Consider the following 22648-nt stretch of genomic DNA (forward strand, 5'->3'; position numbering starts at 1 on the left):
TACTATGTCTGAATTTATTGAACAAAGAAGTGCGATAATGCACCATCTCATATCCTTCGTGTTCATTTCGTCATATTTTCAACTAATATCGTGCCGCAACCACCGCATTCGCCTGATTTACCTTCGTGTAACTTCTGGCTATTCAGCAAATTCACAGGACCACTCCGAGGACACGTAAGCGGTAGACTCAATTAAGGATATAGTAAAAGCTGAATCGAAGAAGGCTCTGATGGCCATCACGACGGTGGATTTTTCCAATTGCTATGATGACTGGAAAATTCCTTGGTATAAGTGTATTGCAAAGGGAAGGGATTACTTTGAAGGAGAAATCGACAAAAATTTTAAATAATTTTTTCATAAATATTTATTGAATTAAATTTTGCTTGAATTCATGTGTTTACAGTTGAAGCCTTATAACTAGTTTGTATTTGTAAGAGTGTTACTAAAACTAAAACTAATTTATATTTCTATAGTATATATTTATTTATTTTATTAATTGTGTTGAATAATAAAAGCAAAGAAAAAATTAAAGAAATAAATAAACACATTAACAGTTACATTATGCACGCATTTATGTATATTCATTTAGAATCGAAGAAAGAAAAATAAAGTGAAAATAAAAATTATTTACTTATTTCCTGATTTTTGGAAATGTTTGCGATTCCCTGCAACGCTGCAGCACATTTTAGGTTATGTATGCATATGTATGTACTATATATTTCGTATTCAATTCATTACATACATACAAACATGTATATGTATTTGTAGTAAAAGCCGTTATTGGTGGTTTCACATTGTTTGTCGTTCATTCACCATGCGAAATCTAACTGAGCAGGAATATCTTAAATTATTATTTTATATATACGTATGTATGTACATATATATAGGTATATTATATTATTTTAGTTTAATACATACATACGCAGTGTATTATTGCTGTATTGTTAAGGTTTACAGTTATTATTACAAAAAGTTTGCATACATACTTCTCCTAATTGCAACAACAATTCATAAGCAACACAAACTCTTCATTTTTTTTTTTGAATTTAATAGAATAAAACATTAATTAAATAAATTAGGCAGTAACTCACTAAAGTGTTTATGAGCGGCGCTCGTAGGCGCTGCCGAATAATAATAAAATAAAAGTAATAACTAGAAAAAAATTTAACGGCATTTCTGTTATGTGACAGTAGTAAAAACAACAACAAAGATATTACTTAGCATTGGCAGGTAGCGAGTGTTGCGGCAGCGGCGGCGTTACGTCACGACTACACCGCCACCACGTCGCTGCTGCTGCTGCGGCTCGACTTGTTGCCCGTCTTTGGCTTGATTTCGGTTAGCGACACCGAGCCGGGTCCGTTAAGGAAATGCATTTTCACATGCTTCTGCAGCTCCTGTTGCGAATCGAAGAAGACGCGACAGAGATCGCAGGAAAAGCGTGCTTTCGGCGCCGGTGCCGGTGTCTTCGATGCCTGCGATGAGCTATCGCCGCTCTCCGCATCACTGTCATCATCCGAATCATTGTCGTTATCATCATCATCGTCATCCTCATCATACGACGGCGATGAGTCTTCGGTTGTATCTGTCGATATGCGATTCGGTTCGATGGTGACTTGTGTTGCGGCCGGTGGCACGCGCGTATAACTGCGACCATTTGGTGCGGTAATCGTGCGATCATTGGAGTCTTCTTCATTATCGATATCAACGTCATCGCCTTCGTCTACATCTTCCGCACCGTCTTCGGCATCATCGGCGTCATCCTCATCCGCTTCCGCCACCTCACCGTCGGTCTGCTCATTCATAGCCGCTGGCATAACCTCATATTCTTCATCCTCGTCCGCGTCTGCGTCTGCATCCTCTTCGGAAGCATCCTCATCGACTTCGTCATCTGTGTCCATACCGGGACGACGCGCCGCACTAACACCATGGTGTGCCGATTCATCCTCTTCTACTTCACCATCCACCTCACCGCCAACATCCTCCTCTTCGGACTCCTCATCCTCCCCCTTAAGCACACCGTCATGCAAGTCTTCCTTCTCCTCATCGCTGTCATGCTCTTGCTTCACCTTCACCTTCACCTCACCATCACTCATTTTAATAGTCATCGGCGCCACCACACCCGCGGTCGTCGCTGGTTTTGGCTTCACCGCACGATTCTGATTCTGATCATGCGTCTGATCCTCCACCGGCACGATCTCCTTCTCCTTCAGGTGATTGTGTATGTGATTGATCAGCTTCTCTTTGCGCGAAACATAGGCACCGCACAGGTCACAGCCCCACTGGAAGGGTCCAAATGGTTTGGTGACGCGCGCATCGTTCACTTTGTGTGTGATCCATTCGTGCTTCGTATCGAATTTCTCCTGGCAGCGACGACATTGCAAATATGGATCGACGTTGATTTTCGGCGGCACCGGCAAGTTGCCGATTTCCTCTTTATGCAATTCGTAGATGTGACGACGCAGGTTGTTGTTGCTGATGAAGGTGGACGGGCAGTATTCGCATTTAAGTTCGCGTTTGCGTTTCTGGGATTTTGAAGAGTGATGATGGGGATTGGGCATAAGGCCCACCGCTTGTAATCCCGGTGGATGTTGATGGTTGATCTGGATCTGTGATAAGTGGTTCGCTGCTGCATTGGCTGAAAGATCCCCGTCGGCTTGGTTCTATGGGGGTAAGTAAAATTAGTACGGATATTCATGGCTGGTTTAAATACAATTTAATTTATATTTATTTTTGTGACTGGTGCGGAGGACGCGGCTTGAAATGCTAAAATGCCGAGTTGTAAATTTTGATGACTAAACACTGTTGCATAAATTTGTATGCGGTTTCGGTTGCGATTGGGGGTACGCTGTGTAGATTGGAACACAAGAACTATCTAAATTTCGAACGTTTTTGTTGTAATATTTGTAGAAAAGGCAAGACTATGTAACCAAAGAAACAATTTCCATCCAAAAATAGTTTCCACCCACTTGTTAATTGCCATGTTTCTCTATTCCTCTTCTCGGTCTTAATAGCTATCGATCTCTCCCCGTTTGTATGCGAATCTCTTTGCTTCTCACTTCATTAAAAATCAATACATTGCTCTTTATCTCTCCCTATATATCTTACATGCTCTTCTTCCCACTCTCTCTTTCCGCTCTCCCTCTCCCTTGTTCCCCTCTCACTCTCGTTCCCCTCTCACTCTCCTTCCTGTCTCTCTCTTCTTCCTCTATCTCTCTCTCCTCCCTCTCTCTGTGCTACTTCTTTATCACTCCCCTCTCACTCTCCCTTCCCTCCCACCATTTCCTCCCTCCCTATTTCCTCTTCATCTCTTTAATATGTCTGCCCCACGAGCCTCAACCGTCAATACGCATTCTATTTTGCATATATTTTTTTGTGAAACACTAGAATTTCGAACACCAAAACAATGGGACATTTTGCTTCCAGCCTCACTGCACTAGCCCAAAAGCTCACCTGTTTGCTATCACCTCTGAAATGCCATTTACGATGCACTTTAAGTGCAGTCATTTGTGTAAATGTTTTATTACACAAATCGCAGGCGTATTCGCCATTATCATTCACCCGATCCAAATAGAATTGATTCGGATCCGCTGGGCCAGTATCAAACATGGCCGCCAACGGATTATCCGTATACAATTCCATTTCATGCATTTGTATGTGTTTGGCGAACAATTCCTGATCGGTGAAACGCTGCCCACATATGGTACAAGCCACTTCGGGTAGCTTAATCTTCATGCCACTGGCCGGTATCGGTGTAATCTCCAGTTCACCACCACCCAAAGCACTTGTCGTTATTACACCGCTAGCATCGTGTGATGCGTCATCATCGTCATCGCCCGTTTTATGCTTGTAAATAGGTGGCGGTCCAGCGCTTTCGGCGACAGCGCCCGATGCGTTGATCGGTTTGCGATTACAGGTCGGTATGTGATTCTCCAGCATCTGACTATCGAAAAAGACCTTCTTGCAGAGCACACATTCCGAAGGTTCGGGGAATTGTGGATGCTTCTTGTAGCGATGCACCTGCAAATTGGAAACGGTGTAAAAGCACGTGAGTAAATATTATTTGTTCGATATTTTCGTAGACACCTACCCATAAACTCTTGCGTCCGCTATAGACATTGCCGCAATCCTTGCAGGAATAGTCATTCGAATCGAATTCGTCATGCGAATTTATGTGTATAGCCAACTTCTTGTTCGTATTGAAGTTCGATGGACAGTACTTGCACTGGTACCAGTAGAGCGGACCGCTCGTTGAGTTGTCCACTGTGCTGCGTTCGGCGCCCACACTACTCACCGGCGTCGACAAGCCCGAGCGATCAGCCGGATTCGCGGCCGTACCGACATCAGCGCCACCAGCACCGCCGGCCAAGCTGTCGTCGAAGGTCGTATCGGCTTGATCGGTGCCGCCGACAGCGCTACCGTGCACGGTCTTCTTGTGGTGCTGCAGCTGCGGCTCACTGCGGTACACGATCGAACAAATATCACATTCAAATTGCTTCTCGATCATCTCGTCCTTCAGCAGTGTATTGTGTATCTTGAACATGTGCACCTTCAGGCCCTTCTCGTAAGCGAATTCCGCATCGCACAGCTTGCATTTGATAAACTGTACATTGCGTATTTGATGGTCGTTGAGCATGTGGAAACGATACGATTTCTTCGATGAGAAACGACGCTGACAGAGGCGACAGCGCATGCGCCGGAAACGTCGATCGGCTGCCTGTTCCAAGCTACGCTTGAATATCGCCTTCTGCACGGCGGTCTGATGTTGCATAGCCGGTGGCGTTGTGGATTTCGCCGGTGGCGCTGGTGTTATAGTTAGACCGCTCGGTGCCGATTTGCTGGCGCTTATCGCACCCGGTGTCAGCGAATTGTTCTGTGCCGCCGCACTATGTGAACGCATGTGATTGGAGAGTCCGATGTTGTTGCTGAAGACCGCATTGCAGATGGGGCACTCCTTCAGGCTGCTGTACATGTTGCCGCCGCTGCCACCGGAGCCAGTGCTGGTTGTCACGGCGGCACCCGTGTCTGTGCGCATTTTCTTTGCTGGATTTTCGCTGGAGTTCTCATCGTCGTCAGCTGCAGTTTTTGAGGTTAGAAACAAATTTTATTAGAAACTAATGAATAATAATATAAATTAACGTCTAAATAATTAAAAATGTCAGAATTTTTTATTTGTAACTTTTTCCCGTTTTTCTTGCTTTTTTTTTTTGTTTCTTTTATTTTTGCAATATACCGTTATATGGCAGATAAGACAAGATATAGCAACCGAGATTGACAGATTGAGTGGGTGGGTTAGGAGCTATTTTTCCAAATATTTTGAGATTTTGCCGCCTATAATTTTTTGTGGGCGTGGCAATAATCTTATAACGACCATTTACAAAAACAATCAAACTCACTGTTCGTAATTACCACATCGAATTAAAATTCTAAAGCTAACACGGTTACCTTGTGCTGTTACAAACAACCGTTATATGACGAAAAATATCCAAAAGGAGATTAGAACAATCTATTCCAACTCCGTTCCGACGACATCAACTGTCTAAATAACTGGAATGGACAGGAATTCTTATCCGCCCTTACTTCAAAATGTTGTTTGCCGCTACAACAACAACAACTCTGTTACCTCTACGTAACCAAAGCCAACGCGGGATCTTTATCCGACCAAGAACTATCAACTCGGCAGTATTCCTTCAAACTTTTAGGAAAATATATTCTACCACTACAACAATAATGTTGCAACACCTACCAATTGAGCCGCCATTCGTTATCGACATCAAGTCCTTCATCACATAATCATAGCGTCCCGTGTAGACATTCTGTTGTGTGCCATAGGCAATTTTAACCGCATCCGCATTCACAATATACTCAAAGCCCGTGTGACGCGCCTTGTCCGCCGAATGAGCGCTGACCATGTGCTCGCGCAAATTCGAGAGACGCGGATAGCCAATGCCGCATTTGACGCATTTGTATGTCTGTGGCAATTGGTCCGGATGTTTCGATTCCATGTGACGCAACACATTGTTGTAGTTGTTGTACTGTTGATCGCATATGGGGCAAGCTTGTGGCATACGTGAGAAATATTGTGATTTCGGTTGATTTGTGGAGGCAGCTTGGTGACTGCTGCGTGACTCATCGGTGGAGGAGGCGCCTAAATAAAGTAAGAGAGAAAATGGAGAATTAGTAATGACACAGCTGCTTGCGTTGACCGTAGACGCGTGTGTGACTCACCACCCAAGCCGACGGTTGACTTCTTGGCCGGCGAATTTTCTGTGCTTATGGCGCTAGCATTTAGCGACGATGTCGACATTTGCTCGCCGAAGCCGGCCAAATGCTTCTCATACACGTGATCAAGGAATTTCTGGTGATTATCGAATTTGGCATCGCACGTGACACAACGCAGCGACACGATGCAATCCATGTTGTTGTAGTGACGTTTACGCTCGGCCGGATCGTCCAATTCCAAGCCACAGTAACAGCATTGTTTTTGCATGGTGTCCTTGCGTTGCATGTCGGCGTGTTCGTCGTACACGTGCGAACGGAACTCCAACTTCAGCCGGTACTTCTGCGGACACAACTTGCACTCGTACATCTTATTGACGAGCAACTCCTTGGCGCGCAACTTGTCCGGTACTGCGGCCGCTGTGGCCGTGACTGCAGCGGCGAAGTTGCTGTCCTTCGCCATGAGCGCATGCAACACTTTGTACAAGTTGATGCAGTTGCGGCGCTTCAAATGCGAGATGAACAGCGCCTTCGAGTCGTTCAGCTTCAGGCAATTGAAGCAGAGGTTGCGCGGCAATGCTAGGTATTTCTTGCGCATGTGTGCCATGAAATTCTTATAGGTCGAATAGGTTTTATTACAACAACGACAAGTCATATTCTGGTATTGGCGCAAAAATTCATCGTTCTGCTGCAGGAACACGATCTTCTCATCGGTCAAATGGTGTTGATACTTCTCCGGATGCTCATAGTCGAAACCGCCGATTTCACACTTATTGAATGCGTTCACGATTTGTTGTCGGTACTTGAGCGGTGTTATCATGCCGGAAGCGGCGTTCGACGCCTCTGCCGCGGCTACGGCGGCCGCTGTGGCGCGTTGCAGCTCCAGTGCGGCTGCCAAGGCGGGTGTGGGTTTGGTCACCGGCATATTGTTGGGTGTCGATGTTGAGAGCTCGAAGAGATTTGGGTGCAGATTGCGTTCGTGGCGGCGTGCGTTGGCGCGTGTGGAGAATTTCAGATTGCAGGCGCGACAGGACGCCTCTTTGGTGTCCACCAGTGCGGCTAGCTCAATGGGCGGTCGCGGTTGCTCATATTGATAGGGCATGTGTTCCTGCAGGTGGTGTATTGCGAAAACAATTTATTAATTTTAATTGCAAGAAAATATGTTTTATACTGAAAATGTGTACGAGACATACCATGAGCGACTCGTCGCCCTCCTCTTCGGTGCGTTCTAAGAAGAGTGTTGGGTCAACCATGTCATCGGACTCGTCATGCTGTTTGGTGTTGTATTCATCATCGGGATCCATCGGTTCATCTTTGATTTCGACAGCTGGCAAAGGCTGTGGAGGAGAGAGGAGAAAAAATATAAAAAAATTAATTAGTGGTGTTAAGTTTTTAACAAAAATTAAATGAATGTATGGACATGGGTTTTCTATGTTAGTAATTTTTGAATTCATTAGAGTCGCTGAAAAAAATAATATCGTTTTTTTTGTATAGAAAAAAAATTGGGTTAAGAAAAATATTTGTTTTCTTTTGTTATAACCAAAAATACAAAATTTAGAATGCAAACGGTTTACATATTATTTAAAATATAATACATATAGAAAAGGCTCCCTAAATAGCTGTCTGCTGAAAATTGATGCTCGCATAGAAAAACCCCCTAAATTATAAAATTATAGTCTGTCTTTTGGAATTAAATTCCTATGTTGTCAATACTCGAAAAAGGAACACATTTTTGATAAAATATACGATAAAATAAGAATAAACGTTAACTTTGGTTACACCGACCCTATAATACCCTGCTCAAATAAAAGAAAGTATTGCATACAAGATTTTAGTCAGTCAGTTTGTATGGCAGTTATATGGAATAGTGGCCCGATTTGGGCAATTTGTTCGAAAAATGTAACGCTGCCTTGGACAGTCATCTGCCGTCGAATTTCGTGAAAAATGGCTCGTTAAATAAAAATGTTTTTCATACAAGGACTTGATTTTCAACGGCTAGTTTGTATGACAGCTATATTAAATACTGGTCCGATCTGGACAATTTGTTCAGAGATTGTAGTTTTTGCTTGGACAATAATCCATGTCAAATTTTATGAAGATATCTTTTCAAATAAGAGAGTGTTCCATACAAGGACTTGACTTTCAACGGCCAGTTTGTATGGCAGCTATATGGAATAGTGGCCCGATCTGGACAATTTCTTCGGATATTGTAGTATTTGCTTGGGCGATAATCCATACCAAATTTCGTTAAGATATCTTTTCAAATAAGAGTGTGTTCCATACAAGGACTTGATTTTCAACGGCCAGTTTGTTTGGCAGCTATATGGAAAAGTGGTGCGATATCAGCGATTCCGGTAAACGAGCAGCTTCTTGATGAGTAAAGAACATGTGCAAAATTACAAAGCGGTATCCTAAAACTTGAGGAAAAAGTTCGCTTATATGCAGACCGACAGCCCACTAGACCCTAATATTGTATATATAAATAACTATTCAAAATAAAAAATTTCTTTCGCAAGGATAGAAAAAAGAAATATATACATAAGCATAAATATAAAATATATATAGACGTATGTATATAGGTATATATGCAAAACGTTGTTGCCGATACGTTTACGTTATTGTACGTGTAACGTCTAAATAAACGCAATTGCTGTGCGGCACTCTGACACGATGGCGTGGAAGTTGCAGCAGCAACGGCAATTGGCGGTGCTTGATGTGGCACTAACTGTTGGGGATGCTGTGGTTGAAGTTGTTGTTGCACTTGCTGTTGTTCTAACAACTTTTGCTGCTCTAAGAGCAATTGCTGTTGTTGTTGCCGTTGATATTTTTCCACTTCGGCTTGCACATGTTGTTGCAATTCTTTTTGTTGTTGTTGCTGATGATGCTGCTGCTGTTGCCGCTGCTGCTGATTGCGATGATAATGCCGCGCACGACGCGGTGGCGCTTGCGACGGTGGTGCCACAGCCACAGCGACCGGCGGTGCGCGACCCACAGCGGCAGCAGCTATCAAGCCGGCTGTGGGCGCAAATTGCCGACTGTATTTCCTATAAGGTAAATGTTGCTCCAATAGCAATGGTTGTGTTGCTGTCTGTTTCGCATGAAGCGGAGCTGCTGTGGTTGCTGGCAATTGCTGTTTACTGGCGGTAGACGTGGTAGTAGTGCTAGTAATCGTGGTGGTAGCAGCAGTGCTGCTAACCGCGTGGCTAGTAGTACTAGTACAAGTAGTGGTAGTAGTGCTAGTAGTAGTGGTTGTAGGGTTTTCTTTAGGACTCACATAAACAGTTAAAGATTTGCGTTTCTTCAACGACGAAATTCCATCCAAAATCGATGATGCCAAACTCGGCGCGTTGTGCTGTTCACTGTCGTCCGCTTGGTGTTGCTGTTGTTGGCCGGTGCCATCTGCACCAATCGTTGATATGCTGACATTGTTGTCGAGCAATTGTTGACGTTTATTCGTGTCCAACCAACTGCGTTGCTTGCTTTGTGAGGCAAGGCAGCGATTCTTGAAACTCTGCCAGGAATTCAGGTAACTGATGCACGCATGACAAATGCGCAGTGATAGGTGATCTTCGGGATTGATCTGAAAGTGAGAGAAGAGCAAAATTTTTTTTATTAGAGAGTGTTTTATTGAGTATTGCCGTGATTAGTAGCTTATATAAGAAGGATAAAGAATATATTTTTATAAACATATGAATGTACGTAGAGATTATATAGATTAATGAGGATAATCAACATTGAAAATAATTCATATCGGAATAATTTATTAATTAAAGGCTCCGAAATTATTGAAAATCAGATATAACGGTACATTTTTTTACTGATATGTGGAAAATGTTAATATTAAGTAATTAGTAAAAATGTATTATTTAATCATCGTATTATTAGGGCGGATAGATACTCGTATACTTTGATATATGAAGACATAGACCTAACTTTGAGAGTATTTTGTCCCATTTTTCACAACTAAATTTAATGGTTTGGAAAAAAGACTTTCATACTGCCTCGAGCTTAAATTGAATACGACTATTACTGTCAACGAGTGAATATTATGGATAGAAAACCGTTATCACTACAGTTGGATCTGCCAAAACGGAACAGATAAGAATTGTTATGGAGTCAAAGACAGCCAACGCAGCAGCAGAATGTCTTTTGATGACACAACATCTACAACAAAGGGAATTAAATTCGTTTCCACGAGAGTCGGGTCCACCGAAACAGAACAGATCCGTATTGCTATCGAGGCAAAGACTGCCAACTTTGCAGATTTCCTCAAAATTACTCGGAGAATGTCTTCTGGTAATACAACATCAACAACAGAAGGTTTGAAATCCGTTTCGAATAGAATCGGTTCTACCGAACTCAAAATTATACGAGAAATGTCTTCTAGTGATACAGCAACAACAACAATTGATTTGAAATCCGTTTCCTACACAATTTGATCGACACAACCGAAACGGTTCCTGGATTTTATTCCACTATGGACCGCGGAATTTATCAAAAATATTCGGAGACCAAGAAGAATTACAACAGGATAAGCATATTTTCCTTTTTCTCACTGACCCCATAACTCGATGTTGTCGAAATTTTAACTTTTAGGGATTCATTTTAGTTTTGCGCGTATATTGCATAATTTCAAGAGCGCCTCGTTTTGGATTCTGAGATTGTGTTTTGCCACTAAAAGACGAATTAAATACGTTTTCACGACAGTCGGGTCTGCGTAACTAGAATGGATTCGAAATTTTTTCCGACGTAGGACCTTTAGCTCTGCAGACTTTATCACAATTATTTTGGGAGTATTTTCTACGCTGTAACGACAACAACAATACAAAGGAATATTTTCTTAACTTCAACTCACTCTAGACCTCGATGTTGCCGAAAATTTTACCGTTATGTTTTCGATTTTAGTTTAAGCGCGTGTATTGCATACTTTTCGTTTTGTCTAATGAAATATGCATGAAGACGAATGTACATAGATGAATTTTTAATTAATAAAAATGAAGAATCTTTTTTAATTAATTTCTTGCGAATGAAATATTCAAATTGCACTTCAAATCTATTTGGGAAATTGATTTTAAATTGTCGCCGCAAATTACTCCTACCGCCGGCCAGGCGAACAACAACAGCAACAGGAGCGGTAGCACAACTATATACGCATAACAGTAGTTATAATAATGAGAGCGGCAGGCAGGGGTACACCAACTGCCGCAATTTCTATTTGATATTGATGTCAATGACCTGTTCCTGCTCAAAACAACAGTAAATATATGTAGACGACGGAAATGTCTTAGCTGTGATGTACGAACGCTGGTCCATATGTAGCTATATATGTATGTATGCGAATAAGTAGACATGCTGATATGTACATACATATGTATATGTATCCTTATAAGCCTACACCCCAGGACTTGACCCGCACAAATGAGTTCCCACACTCTAAATTTCACTAGCAATGGAACATGTGGGGTTTATATGCTTGACTGAGTGATTTCGCATACATGTATGGTAATGTACTTGTATACATGTGTGTGTATGTTTATTACATATGTAGTGTGTGGAATGTCTCATTATGCACGCCGCCCGCCGCAAAGACAAGAGGTCAAGATAAACAAACAAACAATTGAGTGTGATTATGAACAAGTAGCAACTACATGCACACACCTACACGCACACATTGCGTTAAGCAGCAGTCAAAAAGGATAATGCAGCTGCCGTGTGTGTGTGCGTAACATTTTTAGCTGCAGACAATGGCATTTAATTGAATATTTTAATTTAATATTTAAGTTTAATATCATTTGTCGCCGCATGCAATCTGACAAAAACACACCTGCACACAACTTCAACGCTTTCAGGCACTTAAACACGACTTGACAAGGCATAGAGACCGGTGTTAGTTGTGTTTAGTATTGGCCTATGAAGGCACTCAAGCCGATTAAACACAAAACCTTTGTCATTTCGCAAGGATAATGATTAAAGACAAACACACGAAGACATACATAGCCATATAAAGACATATTATGTATGTATGTAGGTGTTTTGCGTTCATGCGTGTAAGCCAAAGTGTAGCTAAATCGAATAAGTGCGTCGAAATGTATTTCTAATAATTATGTACTAATATATGTATACATGGATACGTTCATCTTAAGTCCCTATTTACCTAAGGGCATACATACGCATCATATATGCTTGTCCCAATGCAGTACAACTGTGTTAAATTCAGAAGCAGTAAGCTTTATGTAGCGCTGGGACTAAAAATATTCGAATTTTTTCGATATTAATCGATTTTTTTCGCCAAAAGTCCTTTTTACTTTTTTAAACGGCATAATATATTTATTATACCCTGAACAGTACATATTAAATTTGCCACAAAGTTTTCAACACCCAAAAAGAAACTTCAAAGGCACGTGCCCACGACAGTCAGTCTACGTAACCGGAACGGACCCGAATTTCATATCCGGTCAAGGACTGTCATCGCGGTAGAATGCTGCTGTTACAACAACAACAAACTTCGGAGACCTATAAAGTATTTACATATATAAATGATTAGTGTGTGAACTGAGCCGATTTAACCGATGTTCGCCTCTCTGTATAAAAATACGCGAACTGAACTACTCCCCAGTTTTTGTGTATTTTGCACACGGCTTTTTCTCCCTAAGACGATCGGATGGCATCGGCATTATAACATCTAGCTGCCATACAAACTGACCGATCAAAATCAAGCTTTTATATGGAAAACTTGTTCATTTGACGAGATATCTTCCTGAAATTTGGCACAGATTATTGTCCAAATCAATGTTACAATCTCTGAACATAATTTTCAAATCGGACAACTATAACAAGTAGCTGTCATGCAAACTGGGCTTCAAAATCATGTCTTTGTTAGGAAAACTTTTTTATTTGCCAAGATATATTCACGAAATTTGGCATGGACTATTGTTCAAAGCTTCACAACAATTTCCCAAGAAATTGTTCAAATCGGAACACCATAGCTTGTAGCTGCCATACAAACTGACCGATAAAAATCACAAGGACTTGATATTCATCATTTTTATTTTGTATAGGGTATTATTAGTTTCATAGTTGTATTCAAAACGACGTTTTAAATTAAGAAAAATATCTCTGTTGTTTTACATTGACTCTCGAAATGTGAAAAAATATTTTTTTGTAACTTTAGAAAGATCTAAGCTATTTCATTACAAAAGATTTAATGATTCTCTTTATTATAGAAATTACCACAAAATCTTATAAATATTCCCTCTGAACTAGGTCAAATATAATAATTGGGGTACTCACAACGTGTCATAAAGCATCGTAAACTCATAAATTTTTATACTAGTTTAAAAAATTTGTTGTTGGATTGCATACTAAAATAAGTTTACGTAAATACAACTTTGAACGCTATGTTTTCGGATCGTTATAACTTTATGAAACTATGTGAAACCCCTAAATATATAAAAAAAAAAATCTGAATTTTATGCTTTCGATACGCACGTGACTGTATATACAACACATTAGGCTATATAAATATTGAAGTTGGAGTGGGTATACATTGTTGAAAGTGCGCCTAAATGTATGTGTGTATATAAGAACATTACATTAGTGCATTACCACATACCGACAAACATACATTTAGTACATTTAGTTAACTAGAATAATTAAGAAATACATATACATGTACATATGTATGTATTACATATCCCTTTATTTGTATGAATGCATATAGATTGATAACTTGGTGCATATTGTTGCTAAATTTACATGTATGTATGTACATGCATATGTGCTAAGCAATGCACATAACCTTAAATATGCATACACATGCATATGCACATACGTGTATCTTATCAAAGCGTTGTATGACAGTCAACCTACCAATAAGTGCAACAACAATGCTAATTATAATTATCCTTGCAGAAAGACTAAACGGATAGAATTAAATGGGCGAATAAAGAAAATTACAGATGCCAATCTACGCATACACTACTACACACACACATACACAGATGCGCAAATATGCAGAAATATTGATTGTATACATAAAGAAGCACTAATACAACTATAAGAAAATGTATTTTAATTATGACTCCTTATTTTCCTTTAATTATGCAGGTAGGAGTACAGCATACCAATGAACACGCAAACAAACACATGCGAGGGTAAATGTGTATACACATAGACCTAACTGTATATGGCTAAGCATTGCTTTGGAGGGTTATAATAGTGCGTCGTAGCCATACGGCGACTGGGCGGTGGTCCATTTGATGTTCATTCACCTTGCCCATGCTCCGCGCTGCAAACGAATTACCTAAAGCTACACACAGACTCAACGTCGCTCATCTGTGACTGCGTAGCATATAATGCACGGCAGCTACTGGCTTTTTGTGTTGCGTCGAACTCCTCATTTTCATTATTATCATTCAACTTTTCTTCAAGCGATCGATAATGGAAGCATAATATATAATTCATTTAAGGAAATATATAAATTTTGCATCGTTATTTTTTGGCTGATAATCGAAATGGTGCATATTGAGAGAAATGAGAATATAACGAGCTGTCTACTTTAGAGAAAAAGGTTAAGTTAAAAACTTGAAATAAAGAACTTGTAAAATTATATAAAAGAGTTATTCAACTTAAAGGCGAATCGTTTTCAATATCATTGTGAACTAAATTTGCGGTCCATTTGTATGACAGCTACATACACATGTACATATATGCCATTAATTTCTACGGAGATTGCAGCGTTGTTTGCGATATAGTCCATACCAAATTACATGGAAATATCTCCTTCAATAAAAAAGTTGTCCATACACAAACTTGATATTGACCGTTCAGTTTACAGTAAACCGAAATCGGCGGTTCCGACAAAATGAGCAGATTCTTGGAGAAAAAAGGAAGTACGCAAAATTTCACAGCGATATCTCAAAACCGACGAGAGTAATTCGAATAGTTTGCTACTGGAAACTACCAGTTCTTTCTTTTCAGTTCAAAATTAGCACGTAAATTATCAAAGAAACATTTTATAGGTGTTCAAGCAATGCCCAAAATGTAACAGTATTTGTTTTGATCGACTTCAAAAGCCTCCAAGCAATGTGTTGTGCATATATGTATCTCTACTAATCTGAAAGCATAAAAATCTTGTATCAGTACATTTGTATAATACTGGTTTCAATATGCATTTACTTACTTGTTCCTTGGCCTCTAGACAATAGTCATCGTCATATCGTAAAAATGACAGCTCGTTCTTACGACAATACAAAGCAATTCCAGAGTATTTGATATTTATATATTCAACTTAAAAATTTCTTAAATAAACTTAAGACATATGCAGGTTTCTACAAATAAAAGGGATATTTGAACATTACTGAGCCATTCAAGTGAAACCTCAAAGCCACGTGAACACAATGTAGAGCTGCTAATTGTCCAAAGTTCCAAACCACATAACAACTTAGCTGGGTACCTCACTATGCAATGATATCATGTACGCAAACATTATAGGCACCTATCTATTTGTGCTCCAATACAACGATAAGAGTATATCTACCAAATAACTTGGGAGTGATGACGTCGTCAACACTGGTTTATAGTGAGGGTGAGTTAGCTAACAAATACGCTGACGTGGTAACCTGGAGCGACTAGAGTACCAGCTATTGAAAAGTGACAAATTATAATAGTTAGTTATACAAGTACAAACATACAACTGAAATGATCAAGGCACATATTTAGAAATGAAAATTCCACAAAGTTTTGAATGTTAACTTATGGTAGGAGCGAACTTTTAAACATTACAGCCGATTCTGAGTAAAGCGAATGAATTTAGCTTCAACCACAGCCCTTTCGACACAGAGAACGGCAAGTGGAACAACGTGCCCTGATAAACACATGACGAACGCACTGAGAATTCGTAGCGTGAAACGAAGTAAACGTTAGCGTGTTTGGCTGACAACGCTGGCAAATGAGGCTATGGTAGTTAGCGTGAAGGCAGTTTTAATTTTGTTATTATATAGCAACATTGGTACGACGTTTGACCAAGGTAAAGTGTTGACATATTATAAACGATACAAGCCTGAAATGAATTCTTTTTCAAGATGGGCGGCCAAACCAAAGCCATTAATTAATTGCAATCTTATCGGTTATATGTATGTATATATATTTTTTTAACAAACTATTACAAAAATATTTACTTTTATATTCCGCTTACATTTAATTAACAAAATTAACGTAGTCGGAATGGAAAATCAATCTAAGTGCGATAGAAAATCTTAGATGAATACATTCGCCTAATTTTTTTCAGTTTCTATAGCCAATATGACGTATCGATGTCATGAGACAACGCCAAAAATGTCTAACTGCAACAGAAATAACAATTAAGCCCTTATTGATAAAAATGCATGTACACCTTTCCCTTGGGACGATGTCTCAAAAAGCTATTGTCTCCATAACCTCAAAATCTTTTTATCAAAATATAACACACGCATTAAAATGTGTAAGCAGCTGCCAGCTGCTCAAACACGTTATGCAACTCTCAAGGTGAAACTGCTTAGTTACTCCAAACTGCGCGACAGCGCCTCAGTCTCATACAGTTTGTCTGGTGCTAGCTGGAAGTACGGCTCAAGCAACGAATACACATTTATTAAATCCCTCCAACGATGTAGCAAAATAACTGCCTACATTATTTCGTACCTAAGAGCTGCTCTCAAATTACTCCACTTATCAACATTAATTCATGTGGAAAGCGTAGTACTCGTATACCAACAACCGCCAGACGACAAACAAAGCCATCTCCACTTTTGGAATCGGTCACAGATGGTGAGCGAATCGATAGACAGCAACGAAGATAACGGCTATGGAACGAACATAAGGTAATGGCAACAACGAAGTCACAACGTATTCCAAGTAGTCGATACAGGCATGCACGTCGTCAATTCCCAGCACAAAACAGCATGCCAAGCGAGGGAAATGACAACGATGTAGTCGACGCACTACTACCACCGATAATGCGCATCGAACGCAGGCCAGAAAGAGATAGCGTAGTAGCCAATACCACACGGTACTCGGTTACCAGCAAGCATTTAACTGCTGCCTGTCAATCGTAGCGTTCCAGTAAATAGCACATGTGCGTCGGCAGTTACGGTTATGAAATGTTCCTCGTGCACCGTACCGTTCTGTACGCGCATTTTGCAAAGTTTCCTAAAATAATGAAATTCATCCTTAGAGTTGGTAAATCTTCCATACATTTACAGCGCTTTCCGAATCCAATTCTCTTTTGTTTTGATATACAACAAAAAAAAAATCGCATTGTTTTCATCGCTTCTTTGCACATATCGTTCTTTATCACCGACTATGTCTTTCGCTCCTTCGTAATCGAGTATGCATGCGTTTGTATGCATGTGTGCGTATAATTGTTATTACCGGCTTTGTTGTTTTTGCCATGGTTTCTATAGAAAAACTCAGGTCAAATTTCAACTGATCAGCCAAATATTCCTCCTGCATCTTGTAAAGAAAATATGTCAAGCGATTAAGGCTACGGATAGGAGTGGAGATCACTGATGTAAATATGTACTTAGTTCAATATATGTATATACGCACATATTGATTGGTATTCTTTATTGATATTTCTTATCAATTATCAATTTTTACATAAAAACCGATAAAATACCTCTAACTAGGGTCTACATAGATTAAAGAAAAACAACCAGTAGTAAGTGAACTTTAGTAAGAAAATTCAATGTACCGCCCTCTGCAGCTGCTCATCCATCCGGTTCTTACTGTGAAAATAGTGGACACGCTTTGTTCTGTGAGCAATTAGCAACAGCAGCAGGCAACGTGACAACTAACTAACGAATCTGGCGATGGTATTTGAGACGACTGCCTCGATGAAAGCAGCAGTCGTTGTAGCTACAGCTGCGGTCGTAGCTACCAGCCGACTACACCTCGCGGTCACATCCACACACAGTGAACCATTATTCAGCCATTCAACCACTCAGCTATACAATCAACAACTGCCAACTAAGTAACCAACCAACCAACCACGAGTCTTAGTGAGTCAACGCGAGTGCGATAACGATGTGAGCGCTGTGAATCCGGATCCGAAATGGAATCGATTCCACACAACAGCACAACATTATTATACGCCATAATACACCAGCTAGCCAGCCATGTCATGTCACAATCGTGGAGGCACTGAGCGGCAGCGGAAGAGAGCGCGCGCACATATAACGCGCCAGACGGCACCATCATTGATTGCTTGCTCAGATTGCTCAGAGCTCACGGGCTGGCAACGCTACACCAGCGCAACTAACCAACAAACGCCATTAACACCAATATGGTGACTTGGCAATTCCGCATGGCGTGGCATGACACATGTGGGAGCACGGACGCAAAACTTGCACAATCAATCGCATTGGCTGTCGTTCACTGTGCTCATCCTAACCTCAATCACATTCTTTATTAACAAATTTAGGTAATTTTCCTATTTTTCCTTAGCTATTACAACATAAATTTTTAACTAGATTCCATACATATAGAATACTCAAACATATGCATGTTTCTAGATAGGAACCACTCATCGCCATCCATGATTGATTGGGTCATACCCAGTTTTTCTCATTATATTTACATATATGTGTAGGTAGTTATACTATGTACTCACCTTGATGCTGACGCAGTTCTGTATCTTAGTGGCCAACGGTTCCTTGTCCGCCGCATAGCTGTTTAATATGGATATGCATTCACTGCCCGGAGCCAAGCAGAGGCGACAGCAATTTTGTCGCGCACGCACTGGGCTGCCGTCCGACATTTTGTAACGACGACTCCGTCAGACGCCGCTCTTCCCTCCCAGAAATTTCACACTGAAGCGTAGCCAACTGACGAGCAGATAACTCTCTATATATGTATATATTGTAATTGTATGATTTTTAATTGGTTTTGGAATCTGTTATTGCTGAAGCAACGACGTTTTAAGTTCACTTTCAGTTTCAATTGTTTTTTTGCGTTTTTTCGCACTTCTTTTCACTTTTTATTAATGTTTATCGTTTATTTTTTTACAATTATTTTCTTCTCCACTTCTCTCCCGACTTCTTTGTTTTTATCATACTTTTTCCGGTCACATTTAATTTTGCAAGTCTGAACGCGACGGGATTTTCTACAAAACTGAATTCAGAGTTGGTTAATTTTTCTTTACCGGGAATTTTCGTGCACGAAAAGTGGAAATACAGAGACAAGAAAACAAAAAATGCGACATCTAGCGTGTAAAATACACTCTCTAGTGTAAAAAGAAATAACTAATAACTAAATCGACTCTGTGAAAAAGACAATCAGCTGTTTTAGCCGCCGTTGAAAACGATGCAGAGGCGTTGGAATATTATTAAATTTCAAAGTTTCATTCACAATCAACAGATGTTTATTACATATTTGTTAATGGTATCGGTGACAATTAATATATAAATAACCCATCCCCAGCAGAGTCAGGTCTAAAAACCCGGATTGGAATCGGATTTTTTTCTGACTTAGGACTGTCAACTCGGCACCAAGTCTAGAAATAACTTATTTAATATTTACTGCCGCTATAACAACAACAACTTTATTATATATAATAATATTTGTTCATTTAGGCTTACGTAGATATTTGAAATTCTTAGAGTTTTTCTAATTTTGGTTAGTGATTAAATTAAGCAAGACTATTTCTCTCAGTAAACAGAACTTAACTGACAAATGGCTGCTAACCAGATATTGAAAAAATGGTCCTTAATGTTATAAATTGATAGTTCAACAATATCCTTTTAAATAGCACCAGAATAAAAATAAATTATTATTAATAATTAAATTTTTAAAACTGGAAAGTGTGTTACGTATGTATATGGCACATTATTTTGCTTTGACAAATATTTTACTATTTCATTTGGTTTCTAAAAAGTCACAATGGTTTGTTTGTTGTACATTTTGACATTCAAATGTCAAGAACGTAAACATTGTATCCCGCCAAAGTTCCGCTTCCTTCAGCTGACTATTAGATTTACTAAATTTATATCAATGGATATTTATCTGAAAATAGCTCCAGACAAGTAAAAAATTCAAAGACATGGCATTTAGACATTTGAGTGCAACATAAATTGGCAAATTACAGTGTTTTCTTCTTAAGTAAGACATTTTTATTTCAAACCATAACCAAACGAATCTACCCTTGGCTCCTTGGCTCCTTCAAGTGGAGGCAGCTCAGCTTCTTTAAATATACATATAAAGCAGAATATATTGTGTCTTATTGAAGTATCCCTATATTACCTATCTGGTAAATATCCACTAAAAATATGCTTTGTCAAGACGTTCAAAATATGCGGTTGCTTTAAGATGAGTTTGAAGTTGCAACGTGGCCTTTGCGCCCTACCGATTTCTCAAAATGTTTATATAATGTGCATCAACTTATAATTTTTAGAATTGAAGATTCCAAGTATGGATATATTATGTATAGATATGTTTGTATATACATATGTATATGTAAACACATTTGCATTTGTACTAAGAACAGCATCTGATGGCAGTTTTTGCAATTTTTAAATTCAACTGAATCAAACTGAAAAGTGATAAAAGTGCATTTACATACACAACTTACCATAATTGTTCAGTTAATATGAAAAAAAAAATTATTATAAAAATAAGGATGTTATCAACGTTTAGCGGATATTATATGCAAACAGTGCAAAAAATACTATTTTTGCATTGTAATTTTTTGCAAAATTTAGCGACTAGTATGCAAGTATGTACATACATATGTATGTACATACTTATGTTGATATATAATATTTATATAATTGCAATAGTATTGCTTTGAGTAGCAACTTATCACGCCTCCTTTTTTATTTAAAAATCCGGCCGGCAAGTTTACGTGCATGTGGAAGGTCCGATAACGCAAATGTATGTACATATGTATGTAATATATTTACATACAATTAAAGGATTGGCTTAGCGGTATAATAAATTATATATGCCAACTACATTGTTAATAAATCAAGAACTCATAAAAACTAAAAATTATTTTTGAACTTTGCTAATTAAAAAAGTCATGTAGGCAATTAATTAAAATGTCATTAAAACAATTAAAAAATATGTATTAACAATAATGCTACTAATAATGATAAGCATAATCTTTTTTTTTCAAGTCTTTAGAAAAAGAAAAAAGTAAGCAATACGTATTTCTAAGCGCGATTTAAAAACATACGTTATATACCCAGTAGACATTAGAACATTTTCAGATATTTTTTTGAAAATTAATTTAATTTTTTCATTTCTGTCTCAGTTTTTGAAATATCAATCGAAAATGTCGCATGCGTCCTTTTCTCACAAAGAAGCTGCTCATTTGTCAGAACTGCCGAATCGGACCACTGTAGCATATAGCTGCCATACAAACTGAACTGAGCGGAATAAAGCGCTTGTATGGAAAACTTTTTCATTTGACGAGATATCTTCACGAAATTTCGAATGAATTGTAGCCTCAGGCAGTGACGCATTCTCCGAAGAAATTGTTCGGATCGGACGACTATAGCATATAGCTGCCATACAAACTGAATGATCAGATTTTAGTACTGGTATGGAAAACTTTTTTATTTGACCAGATATTTTCATGAAAACTTATACAGTTTACTATCCAGCAAGGCCCTATAATCTCCGAACAAATTTTTCAGATTGGACAATTATAAAACATAGCTCCCATACAAACTAACCGAATAAAATCAAATCCTTTTTGGTTACAAAAAATGCACCTGTGAAGGGTATTATAGCTTAAGACTTTAACGTTTTTTGTTATTTTATATTATTATTGTTTTTATTTATGTACATTTAGCTCCAAAAATCCTTTATGCGGTACTAGCTCACTGCCAGCACCAAGCAACAACACTTGATTTGAAATTATTGATTTATATTAAAATCCGACTTTCTAAATATTTTAAAACAGAAATAATGCAATTCCATTGCGTTTGGTATATTTTAATGTGAGCATCTGCAGGGTTATGATTAATAAATTATTTTAATTTATTTATGCATATTTTTAATCAAAAAGCATAACCAAAGGTCAAGCCGGAGACATTGCACGCAAACAACAAACGGAAGATACCCGTATCTTCAAGAAAAAGAAAATAACTGGGAGTTCTTGATTTGTGGCTATTTTTCGAAGGCTACAAACGGAGTTGCCAAGGCAGCTTTTTCAAATATTTTGAGTAATTATATTCAAAAATCTTCTGAATCCTCGCGTTTGCCACAAATTTCATCTAACTTTCGCAATTTAAGCAGTTATAGTGTTTTTTAATGAGCATCTTACTTGAGATATAACTGTATTTTGAACTTTATATAACCAGTTTAGGATTTTCTCAGTCTTACCAATCGATCCGATTATGAACCCTGAATTATATTTACAGAGTGCATGAACGATCTCTTACATAACGATGCT

At 39.0% G+C, this 22648-nt stretch overlaps 1 protein-coding gene and 1 long non-coding RNA gene across 2 annotated transcripts; both read right to left on the reverse strand.

The window, feature by feature from the left end:
- Positions 1-346: 346 nt before the first annotated feature.
- On the reverse strand, positions 347-19367 carry LOC126760778 (zinc finger protein hangover). Its single transcript, XM_050476674.1, has 8 exons — positions 18863-19367; positions 9491-9796; positions 7410-7553; positions 6226-7324; positions 5744-6145; positions 4088-5073; positions 3451-4017; positions 347-2660 (listed from the first exon to the last, which is right to left on the reverse strand). The coding sequence occupies exons 1-8, from the start codon at positions 19007-19009 to the stop codon at positions 1269-1271; spliced, it is 5043 nt and encodes a 1680-aa protein (XP_050332631.1). The 5' UTR covers positions 19010-19367; the 3' UTR covers positions 347-1268.
- LOC126760779 (uncharacterized) lies at positions 14822-17324 on the reverse strand. The gene is made up of 2 exons (XR_007667250.1): positions 15398-17324; positions 14822-15331 (listed from the first exon to the last, which is right to left on the reverse strand). It is a non-coding gene; the product is annotated as an uncharacterized LOC126760779 (long non-coding RNA).
- Positions 19368-22648: the final 3281 nt, after the last annotated feature.

The sequence above is a fragment of the Bactrocera neohumeralis genome, chromosome 5 (genome assembly GCF_024586455.1).
Source record: "Bactrocera neohumeralis isolate Rockhampton chromosome 5, APGP_CSIRO_Bneo_wtdbg2-racon-allhic-juicebox.fasta_v2, whole genome shotgun sequence".
NCBI lineage: Eukaryota > Metazoa > Arthropoda > Insecta > Diptera > Tephritidae > Bactrocera > Bactrocera neohumeralis.